General features: G+C 32.1%; 1 protein-coding gene across 2 annotated transcripts; it reads left to right on the top strand.

Moving 5' to 3' along the window:
• The first annotated feature begins 111 nt into the window (after positions 1–111).
• On the top strand, positions 112–20,409 carry LOC123003949 (protein tweety). 2 transcript variants are annotated; one of them, XM_044397025.1, is made up of 7 exons: positions 112–185; positions 6,073–6,273; positions 12,255–12,824; positions 12,871–13,442; positions 16,049–16,144; positions 18,950–19,138; positions 19,186–20,409. In XM_044397025.1, exons 2-6 carry the CDS (start codon positions 6,139–6,141, stop codon positions 19,131–19,133), a joined length of 1,557 nt encoding a protein of 518 aa, XP_044252960.1. In that variant the 5' UTR covers positions 112–185; positions 6,073–6,138; the 3' UTR covers positions 19,134–19,138; positions 19,186–20,409. The 2 variants fall into 2 exon arrangements, with proteins under 2 accessions (XP_044252960.1, XP_044252959.1); XM_044397024.1 differs by having other exon boundaries at positions 16,049–16,249.
• Positions 20,410–20,419: the final 10 nt, after the last annotated feature.

Below are 20,419 nucleotides of genomic sequence, written 5' to 3'. Positions count from 1 at the left end.
TTCTTATTCAACCTTGTTAAACCAGCAACATATAAATCACAAGTGTCAAATGTGTTGCCTACATTCCGGCTTTCCTCTCGAGCGCCCTCTATCCCTCAAAAAACTCCAGTCTGTTGTGAGAAGCAGAAGTGAGTGGGTGCATGTTGTTACGGCCGGATTTGAGTGGATTATTACTTTACTTTGAGGTAATTAACTCAAATCAACCAATTGAATTAAATTCTCGCATAATTAAACCGATTCACACGGGTTTAGTCGGATGTGTTTCATTTATTTAAACCGCAAAACAGCCCCCTGTGATTCATCCATGACTCAAAACTGGCAAGACAAGTAAAACATAAAAAGGGGTTGTGGGCGAAAGCCGGCCCTTTTACGTAATTTATCGATTTTACGAGTTGTTGCACGCACGCGAATCCATAAAATAATTGTTTTTACGAGGGCCCAACACAGGGACGGACCGAGCACCCCCGGAAAAAGCAGGGCCGGAGTGTGCGCCGAAAACGGGGCCCAATTTAGAGGGCTTCACACGATAATACCATTTCAAGACGTTTCGATTGATTATTGAGAGGGTCACGTGGGCTGGGTTTCCAGGCCGGAAATTTATACCAAAATCCAGTGTGTTGCTGTCATTGAATATTATCTGTCAAAAGTTGAATAATAAATGTGGCGCCAACATTTTTATTGGAAAGTCGTTAAATGTGTTTCAACACTATGCAAATGAGTTCAAAGTTTAATAATTTATCCTTGATTATGTTTTAATTAGGAAGCGAAAATTGATCTGAATGCGTCAATTTTTTGCTGAATTATCACTCGCTTCGCTAGTTCGTGGCTCGTCGCTAGCAAATGTCATTAAGCCTCGCCTTCTTGATCCTTGTGATCTCATAATGACTTAATCAATTTTTGTGTGATTTCTCTTAATCCCTCACTCTCACGCATCTCATTAATTATAATTACAAACAAACAGTAATGAAACATTTTCTTTGCATTAGTGCCAACGTAACAAATCACCGCACATCAGTTTCCTTCCAGAGTTGGGGAAGCTTATTTTTGAGCTCAAACGAAGCCGGAAAAAATTGAATTACAAACATTAGGAGAAAAATGAGTTGATTTTTCTAATTTTCCGGGTTATTTTGGTGCTTCCCCCAACCTTGACGATTAAATTTAGATCATCTGGTCGACCACCTGGAGCTTTATCGTACTCGTACCTTGAGAACTGTTGCTTCAAAAGGCCAACCTCCATTAATGGGTCAAATAATTGACCTTCGTGATGCCACAATCGGAACGATGGATATGTAGTTTCCCTTTGATGGAAGGATTTATTAATCGGAGCGAACTGAGGAAATGGGAGGGGTTTTAATTAAGGCAGAATTTACATATTTGATGTTGAAAGAGCGAAAAAATGAGACGAGGAAATGTGAATGGAATGATGATCAAATTCACTGTTTCTTTGTTCCGATAATAAAGTGGAAAAATAAGCCCAAATGAATCGAACAAAAATGATTTTTTTAATAAAATTTGGTTACTCATAAGGCTACGAAAATGGAACTTGGGTTTTGACTTGAGTGAATCATAGTAGCCTTGTTTGAACTAAAATTGACATCATCGATTGTCATTGCTGTCAATTAAAAATAGAATTACGTGTGATAACAAATATAAACATATTTGTCATCGAGTATTTTTTTACGCCCAATTTCCTTATTTAAATTCGTTTTCGGAGCAACGTAAAGAAAATTAATTCACTCTGAGTTGCTTAATAAAAAACGAGATGTTTTCAAGGGGAGTCGCGAATAATAATAAAAAATAATTAAAATTTTCCTCTGCACGTTTGTTAGTCATCGACTGATTTATTTAAATTTCAATTCCTGTCTTGACTTTCTTTGTCGCTCTTAAAAAGGAAGTCGATTTTCAATTTTTACTTAAGACTCACACCTCGATCAAGTCGCCAAAGACACACCTATTTGTTGTGACAGTGTTGTTACCATAGAAACGATGAAATTTTAAAATAATTTCATATACAGTGTGCGAAATAAGCATGGCCAACTTGATGCAACAACAACAACAATATAAATGTCAATGTCTTGAGTCACAGCCGACTAGATAAACAAATCTCGTCGTTAATTTTATCTGAAACGGCTTAATATTCGTGAATCGAGGGTGTGTGCGAGCTTTACGTTGAAACCCAGATCGATGCTTCGTGAGCCACGCCCTTAGCCGGGATCTTTGCGCCCCTTCGTACACACCCTGTATGTTTACATGTGATGCCCAAAAGGACATCACGATGGCCTAGGTTGAAAATTCAATCGTTTTCACGCTCATTACACTGTTAAACGGCTATTATTTAATCGGGGGACCCCTCGAGTGATAAGATTTTTTCTTTGTGTCGTAGAGGGCCTTGAACGTACATAATTCTTTTGTTGCATTGCGATGGGACATAATTTTGGTACATACTGTATGTTGTATCGATCAAAAAATGACAGGAGTGCCACCTCATTTTATTTTTTTACAGGATGTTAAAAAAAGATTGTAAAATTTCAGAGGGTAATAGTATGGACCAAAACAAACAAAAAATTCTTAATAAACATGGGTCTGCAAATTTTATTAAGACTTTTTTTGTCCATACTTAAATATTTTACAATCTTTTTTTAGCACCCTGTATTTTTTTGTAATTAAATTCTGAATTAAAGTGCATTACAAGTGCTTGTCCTTGAAGTGGACATTTCCGTTCTAGTCATTTCTTGTGTTTTGTGGTTTTTGTTGGTACAAAAAAGTTGATTTTTTTGTTGTGATCGAGTGGATGGAAGAGATGTCATCATTTACTACTTCAGGATCGACAAAAAGTGTTTGTTGGAATTTAATTTGTTTCTTATGCGAGAAAAACTTTCATAAATGGATTTATCAGTCATTTAAGGATGAGAAAACATGTTTTTTTGTTATACAGGGTGTTAAAAAAAGATTATAAAATACTTAAGGAGGTAATAGTATGGACCAAAATAAACAAAAAAAACGTTACTTTGCAGATTCTTCTTTATTACCTCCTGAAATATTTTACAATCTTTTTCTAACACCCTGTATTGATGGAAAAAACTCGCTCTAAGCTTTGTAAGAAGGGAGATTGTGGGATGCTACACGAGTGACATAGTAATTTTTCTAAAACCAATATTTATCGTGCAAATAAGTAAAATTAAACAGAGGATGCGTAACCTAATTACTCAAGTTAACTGATGTGCAAACAAAAAAGTGATAAAAGGTTTCTACTTTTTCTTCGCTTCACCGAAACTTTGGCTTCCCTTCAATTCATTGCTATAGTGGCTGAAATGTCGATTTATATCTCGATAACAGACGATAGAAATGATTGTTACCTAAAGCGAACTGTGATGAAACAGCATCGAAAATTAAATTGGTGATGGCAAAGTTTTGTTTGTGTTAAATTTGTAACAAGATGAGTTGTGAAACGTTTGAAAACAAGCGATTTACATACGAGAGCTGACATATTTTTTCATGCTGATACTATCGCAATGTGTTTTTATTGTCAAACAACGGAATTTAACACTTTGAACTTTGACGCAAGAGAGAGCAAAAATGCATCAATATTTTGAATTTTTAATCAAATTGGGCTTTTCTGTAAGGCGGACAAGCTTCCAATTAATTTTCTTTTCGTGGAGAGATGCGGGTTTGAAGTGTCTTGAACTTTTTAAGAGGGTTTAATATGGAGCATCCCTATTTTTTTCTCGGTTTTAAAGCGTCAACAAGGACGCTTTTGTCTGGCGAGCTTTGAAACAACTCGTTAGTGGAATGTATTGAACAGATGGTTTTGGGGATTTTTTACCATCTTCTTGTTGCTTTAGCATGTGTGCAATGAAAAAAGGAAACCTACATTAATAGTTATTATTTTTTTGCTTTTAAATAATATAATTTAGTCAAAGAAAAATTTCAAGTAAAATATCAGAAACATGGAATAAATATCTAAAATATTTTGACATTTATTTTTTGATATGACATTTTTTATAAAAAAATTTATAAAATAAAAATCCCACATTGAAGACAAACGAGAAAAATGAGAAAAAAACTGTAGTTATAATACAAAAATAGCAAATAGAATAGAAAATTATCTAAAAATGAAAGAAATTACTAAAATGAGTATCTTGTTTTGTATGTTTTTCGAAAAGATTTTTTTTAATTGAGTAAAATAAAAAATTAAAATTAAGAGCATTAACTAAAAAAAACTTTAAGTTTAATAAAACAAATACAAACATTATTTAAGCAAATAAATAAGTGAATAAAGTAGAAATTGCACGTTGAAAAAAATAAATAAACTAAGAAAACTATTATTGTAGTAATTCAAAAATAGCAAAGAGAAAAGTAACTTCATTTCAAACGCAAAATTACTGTTTTTTTCTAGTTATTTTTCAGAATATGCAGGTTTTTTTTAGTGTTGTAAAAAATTGCAACCATATATTCTAAATCGAAATATAACACTAAGGAAAGTAAATCATGAAACTTTATCCACCCTGTACCCAAATAAATTAGTGTTAATTTTCGATGTAGAATATGTGGTTGAAATTTTTCGCAATTTTCATAAAACACCCTGTATGCATATCTACTATCAATAAAATATTATTTCAACTTTTGTTTTTTGTTATTTATTATACAGGGTATGTCAAAACTCGCACCCCAGAGAAAAAATTTAATAAGATAAGATGCCAGGAACATGGAAAAAAATGTTTCAAAAATTCTATCTGTCAAAAAAAATTGACATTTACTTTTTGACATTTGACATTTTTTATGATCTCGTATATGTTTTTTATAATTATTTAGTAAAAGTATAAAAAATTTGACAATAAAAGCCACAAATAACATTAAACAGAGTTACAATTTAGGATACAGCTTCCTTGTTTCCTCTTCTATTAGCCTGTAGCAAAAAAACTTGGAAAATTATTTTTCCAACAGAAATAAATAGAGTCAAAGTGCTATATTTAAACTCTCATAACTTCGACATTTTTATTGATAGAATATTTTTAACATTTTTCCATGTTCCATGTAGGTAAGATACATGTTATTTTTCTCTGGAGCGCGAGTTCTGGCGCACCTTGTATAAATCGGATTGCAAACATGTTTTTAACATGTAATGAGCCAGTTGTAAAAAATATAAGACGAGCATAGAGAAAATAAAAAATCAAATAAAATATTTTATCTATGACTTGAGAACACTTGCTAGTTATTCCGTTCTGTTTTTTTTGCTAAAAATTTGAAAAGTAGAACGAAATATTAAATAAGGAAAGATAGGTAGTGTGAGGCAATATGAAATGTATAATAAAAATAAATAAATAAATAAAAATTGTGTTTATCTAAGTACTCGTACCTAAGTTGTGAAGCTTTTAAAAATTGTAAAAGGAAATTTTTTGAGTTTGTGCCTCAATTTTTCTCATAAAATCAAGAATTTTCAAATTGGACTAAATTAAGTTTTTAGCATTCCTAATGGTCCAGAAAAAAGTGCATAAAACGTTATTGGGTCAGTTTCTTAAATCATTCAATTTTGTAAATCACAAAAAGCACATTCTAGAAGTAAAAAAGCTAGTTTTAATGAACGAAATGAAATACTAAAATTTCATTATGATCGAGTAATTTTTTTTTCCGAGTTATGCGATAAAAATCATCAGTGTCAATTTTTCAAGGAAAACCCAATAACAGCAAAACTTTGTGATTCAACCCTTCCTGATAATCCAATTCCGGTCGCTTATCATCGACCAGCTTGTCATTCCTTCACACAATAAACCTGCCATCACAAACCCAGAGATGTTCTCATTAGCAACACTCAACCTCATCCCCCGAATCGGACATTCATCTCAGGATATCCGAAAATAAATCCGTGTTATTTTGATTCATTTTCCGGTCTGTTTACTGGAATGACGTTGGTTGAAACACTGATAATGATAAAATTTGGTTTTTGATAACAACACACTTGTTTTGTTGCAAATTGTGATTAATCAACAAGTAGTCGTAGCGGATTGATTATTAAGTTAATTCTTTTAGAAACTTGTGAATTGGAGTAATTGAAGTATTTTTTGATTGTTTCAGTGGCTCGTGGTGTGTCGGGTTTCGTGTGATAATGGTGTGACGTGAACGCAGTGGCGTAGTGCTGGCATGGGCGTCACTCCAGGAGAGGACGCGTACAGCATCCCGTTCTTGGCGCGATTGCTGCACTCGCTACCTCATCTCAATGTTACATTCCATCAAGTTAATAACTCCTTCGACCCCCATTCGCCAGTCTATTTAGAGGTAAGTTTAAACACAAAAAAATAATGAAATAATTTCAAAAAACGGGGATCGGACTTTTTCTAAAATCACTAAAATACCCCAAATTGTATTTTCCTTTTTTCGAATCTCATATTTACGTATTTTGAAAATCACAATGAGGGGCTAGAATATTCAATTCAAGTCACTCTTAATAATACTGAAACATTTTTTATTATGAATAAAAAGTATCGAGCCAAACATTTTTTGCTTAAACTATTTATTTTTTGGAAAAACTAATTTATGAATAATAAAGTACTATAAAAATTTGATGTTTTATCCAGAATAAAATTTTTTTCCATTTTTTTTTTGGTTTTTGAGTTGTACAAATTTTTTTTTAATTGCAACCCATTATAAAACTCTTTTTCTCATGAAGGTTATGATCAAAGGATTACAACTATCTACTTTATATTTAATTAAAAAAAATTACATAAAATGCAATTTTAACAAAAAAAATCCTATAACTCAAAAAGAAAACAAAGGGTGCGCCAGAACTCGCGCCCCAGAGAAAATTTTCAAGTAAGATAAGCTGTTTAAAAAAAATTCTGTCAAAAAATTTTGATATTTATTTTTTGACATTTGACATTTTTTTATGTCTATTTAATGATACTGATGCCCTTGTATATGTTTTTTTACAATTATTTAGTAAAAGTATCAATAAAAGCCACAAATAATATTCAACAAAGTTACAATTTAGGATACACCTTTCTTGTTTCCTCTTCTAATAGCCTGTAGCGAAAATAAATATAGATATTTTTTTTAACATTTTGTTTCTGGTATCTTACCTTATATGACATTTTTCTCTGGGGCGCGAGTTCTGGCGCACTCTGTATTTATTATTATTTTCTAGAGGCAAATAATTACAAAAAAAAATCTCTTGGTTCCATACTTTATATTTACCCTGTAGTTATGTACAGTCAAACAAAATGAAAATGATGCCTCAATAAACGCCCCCTGCTAAGGACGTCGATCCTTCTAACCGCAACTTAACTTAGATTTAACTATTAACTTAGATGAACTATTTTAAATTTCTTCTTCGTTTGGTAACTTTTCATTGAAGATGAATCAAAACTATTTATTTAATTTAAGTAGAAAAAAAATGCAAAATTATTTTAAATTTTTTGATTCTGTGATAAAATTTATATTTTGGTAATTATAAAATATTAAAATTAATAAAAAAGTGTTGAGTTGTTTAATGAACACAAACCATTCTTAGAGAAAACTATGCATTAATGAGATGAGCATTATTAGTTTAATGCATTGTTTTCTAGTAAACTGGTTTTCAAAATAAATTTACGTAACATGATTTTTGTGCGAAATAGGTTTTCTCTATTTTAAACTTGATTTTATAATTAAAAAATTCATTAGGTGCCTATTTTTATTTTCTAAAAATTTTAAATGTACATTTGCGTATTTACACGGCGAAATTAATTTGACGCACGACGCGTAGTGGAGTGTGTTAATAATTGAGTCCTATAAAATGGTTAACACACAAGATTTGTACTAAATTTTTGACCCAAGATTATTATTGAAAAATCAGAAAGAAATTTTTTATTAGACTGCAATGACAATCACATGTCAAAAGATCGTTAAAAAATAGACAACACAATTATTTCAATCACTCAGTAATTAAAATTTGTGCAAAATGACATTTCAATAAACAAGTTTTCAATATACAAAAAGATAAACTGGAAATTCGAAAATGTTTTGTAGGAATTATGGGGGGCTCGCGGCATAGCCGCTCGCCCCCCCTGTAGTACTCACTGTTTGATTCGCAAATTGTGTAAATGTGTGAAGAATGATGTTTTTTGAGCGTTTTATCGCACACCCTGCATAAAACACGTTTTTCCACTAAAAGTCCAAAAATAAATATATGTACAGGGTGTTAAAAAAAGATTGTAAAATATTTAAGGGGGTAAAAATATACAAAATACACAAAAAAAAGTCTTAATAAACATGGGTCCGCAAAGTAACGGTTTCGGAGATGTCGAATGTGAAAATTTTTAGAATTTTTACTAGAAGCTTCTCTTTTTTGTTTGATCAGATTGCAAATAAATGTTTCAAAAAACGAATAATCTTCAATATCTGCGAAACCCATGTTTATTAAGACTTTGTTGTTTGTTTTGGTCCATACTATTATCTCCTGAAATTTTGTACAATCTTTTTTTAACACCCTGTACAAATATACGAAACTCAGATTTCGCTGTTCAATGGAAAATGAATTCCGATGATTATTTTTCATTTTTACACTCGAGAGAAAAAATAAAAAAACTGTGTTTATACGTTATAAAATTTTCATTGTAGCCAACATTACTTATCGCATTAATTACAAAACGATATCAAGTGTTGTCATTAAAAACCAAGGCTTTTCCTGAAATTACATCCTTTCACCCCCGAGATTAATTTAATTGAAGAAAAACCTCGCACAGTATCGCCAACCTTCCGCAAGCTAAAATCCCAAGCGGCGACAGGTCATGCATGAGACAATTGCCTATCACCGTGAAATATCTCGTTTCATGGTGCTATTAGCTTCACCAAACTACCATTTATGGCACACTTGTATTAATTTCAATTTTTCGTAAAAATTCCCGATCGATTTATCGCGTTTTAAAAGCCAGCCATCAATCTTAAACCTTGTTTGTTTATGCTGTTGGGAAAACAAAGAATGGAGTTTTTTCGTCTTTATGTGAGTAATTAAATCGCGACATGACAGGACGTTGAGTTAGAGATTGACGAGTCCATGTTTGAACGGTAGATAATCTGAATGCAGAACAGCTGCACAGGAAACAAACAATTGGACCCTCTCGCATCTTCCTGCTCAAGGAAATGGTTAGGCTGGAGGCAGGGACAACGACTGAATCGTGATTATTTCAGACGGCGGATTTTTATTTCGAGGGAAAAATAGGACAACACAGAAACGAGATGCATTTTTATTGCTTTCGTTTTTGAATTTCTAGTCTATTTCATCAAATATTAGCGCAGATTCCAGGCTTTCGGCACGTTTTGCCCAAGGATCGATTCCATTAAATATTTAGGACAATGTTTGCCAGCAGTTTTGTCCAATAAGACTATTAGTTAATATTGAAACTCGAAAATACAAGGGTCGGACTCTTCACTTTTTTAACATTTTACTATTTACTTTTTGAAAAATGAATTAAAGTATTTTTAAAGGGAAATAGGTTTTGTCCTATTTAGTTTCACAAGAAAGTTTTTGCTACATACATGTTTTAACTTATAAAATAAAATACAAATTTCTTTGTTTTCTTATTTTTTAACACTTCATTACTAAAAAATACAATTTTTCATGAATTTCATAAAAGTTTTTTATCTCTTTCATATTTTTTCTTCATCTTTATTTCTTCAATATTTCTATTTTCCTACGTTCTATATATAACTTTAGGTTTAGTTTTTGTTTTTTTATGTTTTCCTCTTTTCTTTTTTTATGCTTCACTTTTCACTTTTTTGCAAGAAATATTGGCGTAAAAGTGAAAAATCACAGACTATGATTTTTTGTTCGAAATTTCAAATAATTTTATTAAATTATAGTATAATATTTAAAAACAAAAATAAATTAATGCGTTTAAGTTTAAGTTACTTTTATTTTGGCTCATAGTTTTGTCGTGAAAAGTGAAAAAAATCAAATTTTGAAAATTGCAAATGTGTTTTTCAGAAAATATTTAGGGCAAAAAACAAAATATCACCAGAATTTGCGTTCGGATATCTATCGAATAGCGAATATGTAGTTTTACATTTGAAAAGTAAGTTTGTGACCCGGAAAGTATAGGTCTTAAGTCAAAACAGATTTTTTTAATAAGGTTTTTTTTTCGAAATTTTATACATTTTGTTACTCCCAAAGCGAACAAAAATTGAAAAGTATTAAACTTAAAAAAGCATAATTCAGTCCTAAAGCGACGATTTTCTGGCCTGTTTTGACAAAATCCCGATTTAGAGACATTTATTAACTCACAATAGTTATATATTTTTATACAACGAAGCATTGAAGTTGACTTTTTATCACGAATGTAGAGTTTAAAATTAACTTTAATGCTGAAATTATAATTTTTTAGATTATGTAAAAATTTGAAAAACTATGCCACCAACATTACACACTGCACTTTTTACGGATAACTTGTCAACTTTACGGACATTTTACAGGGTGTTCCTGCGAGTTGAAAAAGTCTATTTGTGACTTTTAAATGGAAAATTGAAAAAACATTGTATAAGACATTGATAGATACTAATCTAATTCATCGCCTAAAAAAAATTTCAACTATACAGCGTGTATCACAAATAAGTTACAATACAAACTTGTGTTTTTTTAAATGAAACACCATATGTTTCTTATCATTTTTGGATGTAGATTTTTATGACAATGTTTTTAAGCTAAACTTTCATTGGTCGATTTTGCTTAGTTTTAAAAATAAGACGGTTTTTTGACGAAAACATGCACTTTTTAAAAATGTATTAGACAAAAATTAAGACATCAAGAAATAGTTTTTTAGTGTGTTGCATTTGCAAATATAAAAAAATGAAGACGTTTGTTAAAAGTTTAATAACTTAACAAATTTAAATGGAACACCCTATTTATTGTTTTTGCATTTAAAAGATCATTAGATTGTCTTTCTAAAATTATTTATTTTAGATGTTTATAATCAATAACTAAAAAGATATTTAACTTTAAACATTAAAAAAAATATTAACTATTGTTTCAGTAGCCAAAAAGTGCACAGTTGCGCAAGAAATGGAAGAAATGTCACTTAGTAATCGTATTTTTGTTAAACTGAATCCATGATTTTTTATTTTTACAATAAAGTAATTCGAATTTCAGTATTTGTAACGACTTTTTTAATCTCTGGCTAAATCAACGGATAAGTGATCCCTGGTGGAATTACTATGGTTGCCATAGTATCAACAATGCTCAGATATTGATAAGCATTGTTGCTACAAGTAATATTGAATGTTAGATATCTTTCCATTTATCAATTGTAGACATCAAAAGTTTATTTTTTTAGATAGACAATTTATCAATCTATTAGATGCAAAAATAAAAAATAGGGTGTTCCATTTAATTTTTCTAAGTTATTTAACTTTTAACAAACTTCTTAATTTATTAATCTTTACAAATGCAAAACACTAAAAAATTGCTACAGCTTTAAATTCTCTACTTTCTTCTTTGTAGAAGTAAGAAAAAATTTGTTCTAGCTGTGTTAGTTTTTGTGTGTAATAAATTTTTAAAAAGTCCATGTTTTCGTTAAAAAAACTTCTTATTTATAAAATTAAGCGAAATCGATTAATAAAAGTTTAGCGTAAAAACATTGTCTTAAAAAGGCTACATCAAAAAATGGAAAGAAACATAAGGTGTTTCATTGAGTTGAAAATAATTTTAGCCGATGGATTAGATTAGTATCTATCAACGTCCTATATAATTTTTTTAAATTTTACCATCTAAAGGTCACTAATGGACTTTTTCAACTCGCTGGGGAACCCTGTATAACATTATTTGAGTTCCTCTGATTCACCGTTCTGGGAACAGAGGCATTTATTTTTAAAAGAAACTGTAACCCGAAAATATAAGTCTTAGGTCAAAACAGCTATCGATTTTTGATAAAAAAATTTGAACTTGCAAAAACTTAATACAGACCTAAAACGACATTGTTTTGATAAAATTCGGATTTAGATACATTTATTAACTCGAAATAATCACAAGGCACTAAAGTTAAGTTTAAGTAATGCTGAAATCGTAATTTTTTAGATTTTGTAAAAATTTGGTAAAGTATGCAACCAACAATATACAACATGGATATATTGTCAACTTTACGGACATTTTCAATATGAGTCTGGAAATATACTACTTTACGGACTATTTCATTCACTTTTCGGACGATTTGAGAAAAAGTATACTAATTTAGCCATTTGCCCAGGCCACTCGATTATATCGATTTTTTCAATTTCGTGTATTGTTTCAGAGTTTGGGCATTTTGGGCTCCCTCCCGGCCGCCTGGCTCATCCTCACCCTCTTAGTCCTCCTCATCTACCTCCTCACACGATGCTGCGATCGCAAACCTCGTCCCTCCCGCTCCATTTCCGCTCTGAAAGTCTCCCTCGCCATCGTCTCGGTCCTCTGTTGCGCCGCCATCGGTCTCGGTCTCTACGGCAACGACGACCTCCACAACGGCGTCGTCCGCCTCCTCGAAGAAGGCCGCCAAGTCGACATTCTCGTTGCGAAAATTCGCAACCAAACCGAAGCCATCGAACGCCAACTTCGTGTCCAAGTCGAAGCCCAATTAGTCAACATGCGTGACATCTTCGACGAGCCGGTGAGCAACATGAGTATGTTCAAGCCGGCCTTGAACTATTTGGAAAAAACAATGGGGAATAACACAATGGCGGCCAACGCCGCCCAAGATATACGACAACCGTTACTAGGGATGAATCTCATGCCAAAGATCGTAGTTGGCGAGAAGGTGGAAGCGATCAGGTGGCCGTTGACCATGGCCGTCTTGAGCGTTTTACTCATTTTGTGTGTGATATTATTGGTATGGAATTAAATCAAATTGAATTGAATTAAATAGGGTTTTTTAGGTGGGGGTGGCCCGTCATAGTCGCTGTGCTCTCATAGCCTTCTCTGTGTGCGGTTTGTTGGCGGTGATAGCGTCATATTTAATGGCGAGTGTCTATCTCGCCTCTAGCGTAGCCTTAGGTGACTTATGTATAGCCCCCGATAAGTTTGTCGAAGAGCAAGCCTCGACTGAACTCTCCAAAGACATCTTGCGTTATTATACGAGTTGTGAAAGGGCAAGGGCTAATCCTTTTACGCAGAGATTGCGCGAGGCCAAAACGGCCATTGAGAATATGCGCTCGAATTTGAATAGTTTGAGACAACCGGCGTTGAATCTCTTCCCGAAGAAGCAATTAGATACGAAATTTTCGTCGTTGAAGAATGAAGTCAATTCGGCCGATACGTCAGTGACGATTTTAACAACGTCAGTGGATTGTAGGGCGTTACATGCGCATTATTTGAGAGGGGCGAAGGCGTTGTGTAATGTGGGGCTGTTGGGGCTCACGATGATGCTGGTGTCGGCGGTTTTGGCGGGATTGCTGTTGACGGCGCTTGTGTGGGTGGATTCGCACACGTGGATCTACATAAGAAAGAGGTGGGTGTGGAAATTTTATAAAAAAACGCAATAGAAAGTAAAAAACAAAAATCAAAACTATAAAATTTCTGATCGTAGTGGTTGAATATTTCAGTGTTGCCAATTAAAGTTCTTGGAAAGAAAGAAATTAAAAAAATGATGTTACAAACTATTAGAATTAATAATAAAAATCACACTTTGAGAAAACACGAGAAAAATTAAAAAAAAATGTTCTAATAATTAAAACATAGCAAAGAAAAAATTAATCAGAACAGACTAAAGAAATGAAAAAAAACACGTGGGTTTAGTATGTTTTTTGAAAAGAGTTATTGTGATTTTTTTTAAGAAAAAATTAAAATGGAAAGACTGAAAAATGTAATAATATAAGGAAAATTATTGACCATTAGTAGGGAAAAGCAATTGCACAAACTCTCGACAAACTAAATAATGGTATGTTTTACAAATAGTAGTGAAAAAAAGTTATTTAAACGAATGGATAAAAAATGAATAAAGTAAAAGTCCCACATTAAAGACAAACGAGAAAAATGAAAAAAAAACTGTAGTTGTTACAATTCAAAAATAGCAAATAGAATAGAAAATTATCTAAAAATTAAACAAATTACTAAAATGAGTATCTTGTTTTGTATGTTTTTCGAAAAGATTTTTTTTTAATTGAGTAAAATAAAAAACGAAAATTAAGAACGAGTCACATGAAAATGACCATTCACCGTTTTCATCTTGTACAGCATTTTTATAATAAAAACAATAAAAACAAACATAAAAACAATAAAAAATTTCTGCTCTAAAGTGAACATTATTTCATTCAAAATAAATAAGTTTCCGCTGACATTTGATGTCAAAAATCATCTGAAGGACTTTGATCAACCCCTACTCTGATTTTTTTTGATCGCACGATACAAACATTTATTCAAAAAATAAGTGGCTAAAAGTAAAAATTGCACATTGAAAAAAAACAAAAAAAATTAAGAAAACTGTAGTGATAGTAATTCAAAAATAGCAAAGAGAAAAGGTAACTTAATTTTTAACGTGAAATTACTATTTTTTTTCTAGTTATTTTTCAGAATCTACAGGGTGTTTTTTAGTATTGTAAAAAATTGCAACTACATATTCTGCAACGAAAAATAACTCTAATAAAACAAATAAAGAAAAAAAAAATAAATGATGAGAGTAAAAACGAAACGGAAAATAAGTGATTTTAGAGGAACTAATGGTTTTAAATTTTTATCATGAAACTTTATCAGCCTGTATATCCGTAACGAAGCTTTATAAGACTATTGTTTATTTGACATTTTAGTGTTATTTTACGATGTAGAATTAGTAGTTGCATTTTTCGCAATTTTCAGAAAACAGCCCTATATATTCACTTTGAATAAAAAATATTGTTTGAACTATTGTTTTTGTGTTTATTTTATTTATTATCTAATTTTAGTTATACAGTATGTGTACAGATTGAGTTTACAAAATGAAAAAAGAAAACTTTGATTTTACATCAAAATTTCAAAGAAATAACATTTTAACCTGAAACGAACAAATCTGTAATTAAAACCTTATCATTCTGACTCAGTGGAAACAAATATTTATTTTCTATCACATTGGCGGTTTTATTTTATTTTTGACAATTTTTCACTTCACTTTGACAATTAATTAATTAATTGACTGTTTTTTTATCTTAAAGTTGTTTTTTGAGTTGGCATTTATTAAACTTTTGTTTTTCTCAAACATTTTTATTATTTAATTTGCGTAAACTTATTTGTCAAAAATAAAATCGTCTCTGCGTTTTAAATTTCAACTTCAAAAATGAACTTTTTCTATTTTGGGTTTAGAATAAGTCTATTCCAGCACCCAAATGACGTCATTTGAGTGCTTTAACAAGTCGTTGGCGTTAATTTAATTTTAGTCACAGACTTTCTTCACAATCCATTTTCAAATGTGAAAATAAGAATTATTTTTATTTTTAACAGCCACCTAAAATTATTCCTCATAAATGTCGCCAACCGTCGCAAAATTCTCTAGAAAAAAAAAAAAAAATTCGTCTTTTAATTTATAAAATAGTAAAAATAGTATAAAGCACTTGTTGCAGAAGTGCATTCAAGCACTCATTTGTGCTTGAATAGATACCTTGTAAAAACTACAGAAGAAAAAAGAAAAAAAAGAAGAAAAACACAAAACTATACGAATTATATGAAGCAAGCGCCAAGTAATTAGTCGAAAAATCTTAAAATGTTAATACTAATAAAATAACAATAAATTGATAGAAGAAGAAACGATAATAATTTTGTTTTTTTCGTATTTCAGTAGAAATCCGTTACATTTTTATTTATTTAGTTTTACAATATTAATGCCTGCACCTGTTTCACGTATCTTTGAAGACAAAATTACGGGATAAAGGATTGGCAAAACTCCCACAAAATGAACCATTTCACAAAACAGCAACGTATCGATTTGTGGGGGAACCCCTTCCGTACACACATGATAATTTCAACTTTTGCGTTTCTGTTTGGTTTGTTATCGTGTTTGTTATCCGCACGCGACGCAAAACTGAATATTTAAAAACAAGTAAATGACAAAACAACAGATCAGAAGAGATAAATTTCATTTAATTTCAGGAAAGACTACCATCAAGTGAACGAGAACGACCCGTACTTACCTCCACCTCAGGCCAGTCAAGCAATCGCCGCAAGGACTCTCCAACGGAGCCAAGGGTCGTCTTACCCCCCTGATACTCCTCCACCTAGCTACACGTCCGCCTTGATGCATAATCGGACGCATGCCTCAGCCCCTTTCCCGCATGAAGCCGATTCGTTACTGTACACGCATTTTTCATTTTTTTTCTTACATAATTTTTCATGAAATTTTCATTTGTCTACCGGAGATACTACACCTTTTTCAAGTGTAATTTATAAACCATCACATGTAATTCAGATTAGTCAATTTAGTTTTAGAAAGCGTATATTGAAATTTAGATTAGTGAATTGTCTTTCAGAAAGTGTTAATTATAATTCAGAAGAGTAAAATGAGTTTCAGAAACCATGAGATGTAATTCAGATTAGTTAATTTAATTTCAGAAAGCATAAATTGGAATTCAGATTAGTCAATTGTATTTCATAAAGTAATAATTGTAATTCAGAAACATGTTATTCAGTACAGTAAATAAATTCAATTTCATGTTACATGTAATCCAGAAATACGATTTATTTTATTTTCAGAATTAAAGCATTACATAAACTTGCCATTTTACAAAATAAATAAGATATTTTATTTTCAAAGGAATTTTGGTAATGTAATTTTTAAATGAAAATAACGAATTCTGAATTACAATTGACGAATTCTCAATTACAAATGACAAACTCTGAATTATAACAAACACTTTCTGAAATACAATTGACTAATCTGAATTTCAATTTACGCTTTTTGAAGTTAAATTAACTAATCTGAATTACATCTGATGGTTTCTGAAATTCAGTTTACGGTTCTGAATTACAATTAATGCTTTCTGAAATACAATTGACTAATCTAAATTACAATTAACGTTTTCTGAAATATATTTTACGCTTTCTGAATTACACTTGAAAAAGGTGTAGACTAAACAAAAAACAATGCGGAAGGAAGTATGCAGTAGACGAGTTGCCAAGTTGGCACCAATACTAGGGATTTATCGATTGCTGTAGTGGCACCGGTAGACGCAACAATTGCCATCTATTTAGCCGATTGTTCGATTTTTTTCATAAACAATTGTCAGAAATGGAAAGTTTTGTTATACAACGTGTCTCAGAAATAAGTACAGTAATTTCAACGAAAACACTATTCAGGGTATCCCAGGGAAAAATGCCAAGTATGTAGTATAAGATACCAGGAATATGATTTTTTTTTATGTCACAACATTTTGACATTTGACATTTTTTATGTCTTCTACTCGTATGTTGTATAAGTATGTTTTTTCATAAAGGTACAAAAACTTTGCCAATAAAAGCCACAAATAACGTTAAAAATAGTTTTGTTTCCTCTTCTAATAGCGGCAGAAAAATGTAAATTTTTTCTACGTTCCTGGTATCTTATCTTACTTTACGCGAGTTCTGAAACCCCCTTGTTTATAAACAATTGTCAAAATGGTTTAAAAAACCATTCTGTATCACCCTAAAACATTGACTTTTGGACCAGCTGTGTAAGTTATTTTATAAAATGTGTCCCAGAAATAAGTACAATAATTTCAACCACAATTAAATACCACACTTTTTTTGGTATAATTGTTTCCAAAACGCAATAATTATTAAATTAAAATTATAAATCGTTTTCCTAGTTACACCAAAAACACACAAAATGAAACTCTATTATATTTTATTTTATTTATTATTTTATTTGAATTTTTTTATTAAATAATTAATCATCTTTTTATCTGTAAATGACACATTGTAAAGTTGATCACAAATTTTCTTGGGAAAACAAGCGTTAAATTCCAATATTTATTATTTCAACAATAAAAATAAGTTTGATTAAGTTTGTTTCAAAAATTAAAAAAAAAAACGTAAATAGTAACTATTTAGTTTTAAATAAAATATACATTATCAACAAATGATACATAACAGTTTAGTTGGTTTTGAGGTGATCGATCACTGGCTAAAATTAGTGTGTTTATTTCTTAGTCACATTGTATATCGACCACGGAGGTGTGACATGTGACATATTCAAAATGTCATTGAGAATCCCAGTGCTGACAATTTTAATGTATGAAATTTACTATATGACGGTTCTACCAACCTAACAAGACTGACATTTGTTTATAAAAAAAAAACGAACTATACGTCCAATGGACTTTTTTCTTTTCATATACAGGATCATCCAGCGAGTTGGTAAAGTCCATTATTTACTTTTACATACAAAAATAAAAAAAAATTATAAGAATTTGGTAAAAAACTAGTGCATCTCTTGAAATTATTACTATACAACGTGTTCTAAAAAAAGGTACACGAAGAACTTATGTTTTTTTAAATGAAATACAGAAAATGCGTTCCCGAGAAAAATGCCATGTCATGGAAAAAATTCTATCTGTCAAAAAAATTTGACATTTGACTAAATAATTATAAAATATACACAAGATCATCAGTATCATTAAATAGACATAAAAAACTGTCAAATTTCAAAATTTTTTGACAGAGAATTTTTTAAACATTTTTTTGATGTTCCTGGTATCTTATCTTACTTGAAATTGTTCTCTGGGGGCATGTTCTGACACACCCTGTATAAATCTTTTAAAATTTTACCAATTAAAGGTCAATAATTGACTTTCCAATTCGCTGGGGCACCCTTTTTAGCCCTCTCTCACAAAACAAACAAACAAAAAATTATTTTTGCTTCACGTTTGTGGGAGATGTGAGATGTGCTGAATACAGGATGTGTTAAATAAATTGCATGCGAATCACTCTATAGCTTGTCAGTGTTTAGAGCTAGAAGAGAATTTTTTTCAATGTTGGCACCCCTTATACGTCCAATGCAACGTCTTGTGTTTACAGAGATGGGTGTGACATGCGTCCACCGGAGCACCACCGAGGGGCCCATATGTCTCATCTCCGAGGTCACACCCTCGGCCGTCTCCCATCCCACCACCACGAACCCGCTCTCGCAGGCCCTAATAATGGAAAGTACGCGACTCTGAGCAAACAGTGTAAAACACTCGAAAGCTCCGATTTTTACTGAGACAGGTGAGCCCCCTTGTCCCCCAACACATAAAAAAACCGGTTGGTTTCAGGCCTGCCTGCAAGGAATTCCCAAACTTCATCGGTTTTAAGTTCGAGCAACAGCGCCAACAGCCGGCCCCCTCGCAGCCGCGCACCGCCAACATCCAGAAATTCAGCTCGTTGGGGCGCCGCCCTCTGCCGCAAACCCCCGACGAGAAGGCGCGCAAGCAGCCCCCGGTGCCGAAGGTGCCCTCCACGGTGGAGACGCCCCTCAATCCGGCCAACTTCCGGTCGCTGCAAAGGGGCGCCTGGCAGGACAACACCGGGGTGCAATTCAGGTCCCTGCAAAGGGGGGCTAGTGCGCAACCCAACCATTCGCAATTCAGGTCGGCCAAGATCCAGGACCAGGCCCACAGCGAGGCCCTCTATGCGAATAGCGAAAGCGAGCGCCAATTGTACGCTGTTACCGAGTTGTAATTTCATTTTCTAATGGGAAATGCAGGCAGGAAATTGATAAAATAGACTTGATTTTTGCGTTTTTTTGCAGTGTAAATACTTGTTGCCCCTTCTTGTGCCAAATTTGCGATTTAGTGGCACACAATACCAACCAAATGGGAACAAATTATTCAAGCACACTAAATTTGCTCATGTTCCGTGTCAGGATAGTCGGTTTAGTGATACTGCCATCTAGGTGGTGCTAAGTACAATGTCACAATAAGTCAGTTTAATGGTAGAAGAAATTTGCGTAATTAATTAAAAATATTTTACATATTAATGTGAACTTGTAATGGTGAAATAGCTGTCTAAATTTAGATTTTCTAGGGGTAATTTTTACCAAACACAGTTTTTATAATCAAACAGCTGTTTATTGGGGGCTTGTGGGGGTGGCTTTGCCACCCGCCTCGTCCACGTTTCAATTTTTTGTACATTATTATTATATTCATCGTATTGTTAAGGGAATAACTGCCAAAGATTCATGATTTGATGCTTGGAATAAGACTGGAAGTTCGAATGAGTGTCTCATTTAATAAATATTTCATGTAACTTTACGATAAATGTCAATGTAGGGATCTTTATCAAAAAAACTTATTTTTAAGTTACGGTTTTTCACATACATCGACACAGGCCTTGCCTACTTTTCGACTTTTCTATCAGTTGTGACGCTTCATATTTTGTACATTGTTACATCACGTGTAAAAATTGTACCGCATTATTTATTTTTACTGTCTAGAATTATTTTTATGTTATGGACTGTACCTATAGTGAAGTTATGTAAGTAAATATCCATTTTCAGATCTTGCGTTT

This window comes from Tribolium madens, unplaced genomic scaffold (genome assembly GCF_015345945.1).
Source record: "Tribolium madens isolate multiple individuals breed KSU strain unplaced genomic scaffold, Tmad_KSU_1.1 Scaffold_1;HRSCAF=32;Tcas5.2_LG8, whole genome shotgun sequence".
NCBI classification, from domain to species: domain Eukaryota; kingdom Metazoa; phylum Arthropoda; class Insecta; order Coleoptera; family Tenebrionidae; genus Tribolium; species Tribolium madens.
The sequence above is the reverse complement of the archived record's forward strand: the minus strand, read 5'-3'. Positions and strand labels throughout refer to the sequence as shown.

Coding starts and splice junctions, on each gene's coding strand:
- LOC123003949 (XM_044397024.1), top strand. CDS start 6,139: ATGGGCGTCACTCCAGGAGAGGACGCGTACAGCATCCCGTTCTTGGCG. Junction 13,443..16,048: donor TGGATCTACATAAGAAAGAG/GTGGGTGTGGAA, acceptor ATTTAATTTCAG/GAAAGACTACCATCAAGTGA. Junction 16,250..18,949: donor CATGAAGCCGATTCGTTACT/GTACACGCATTT, acceptor TTGTGTTTACAG/AGATGGGTGTGACATGCGTC.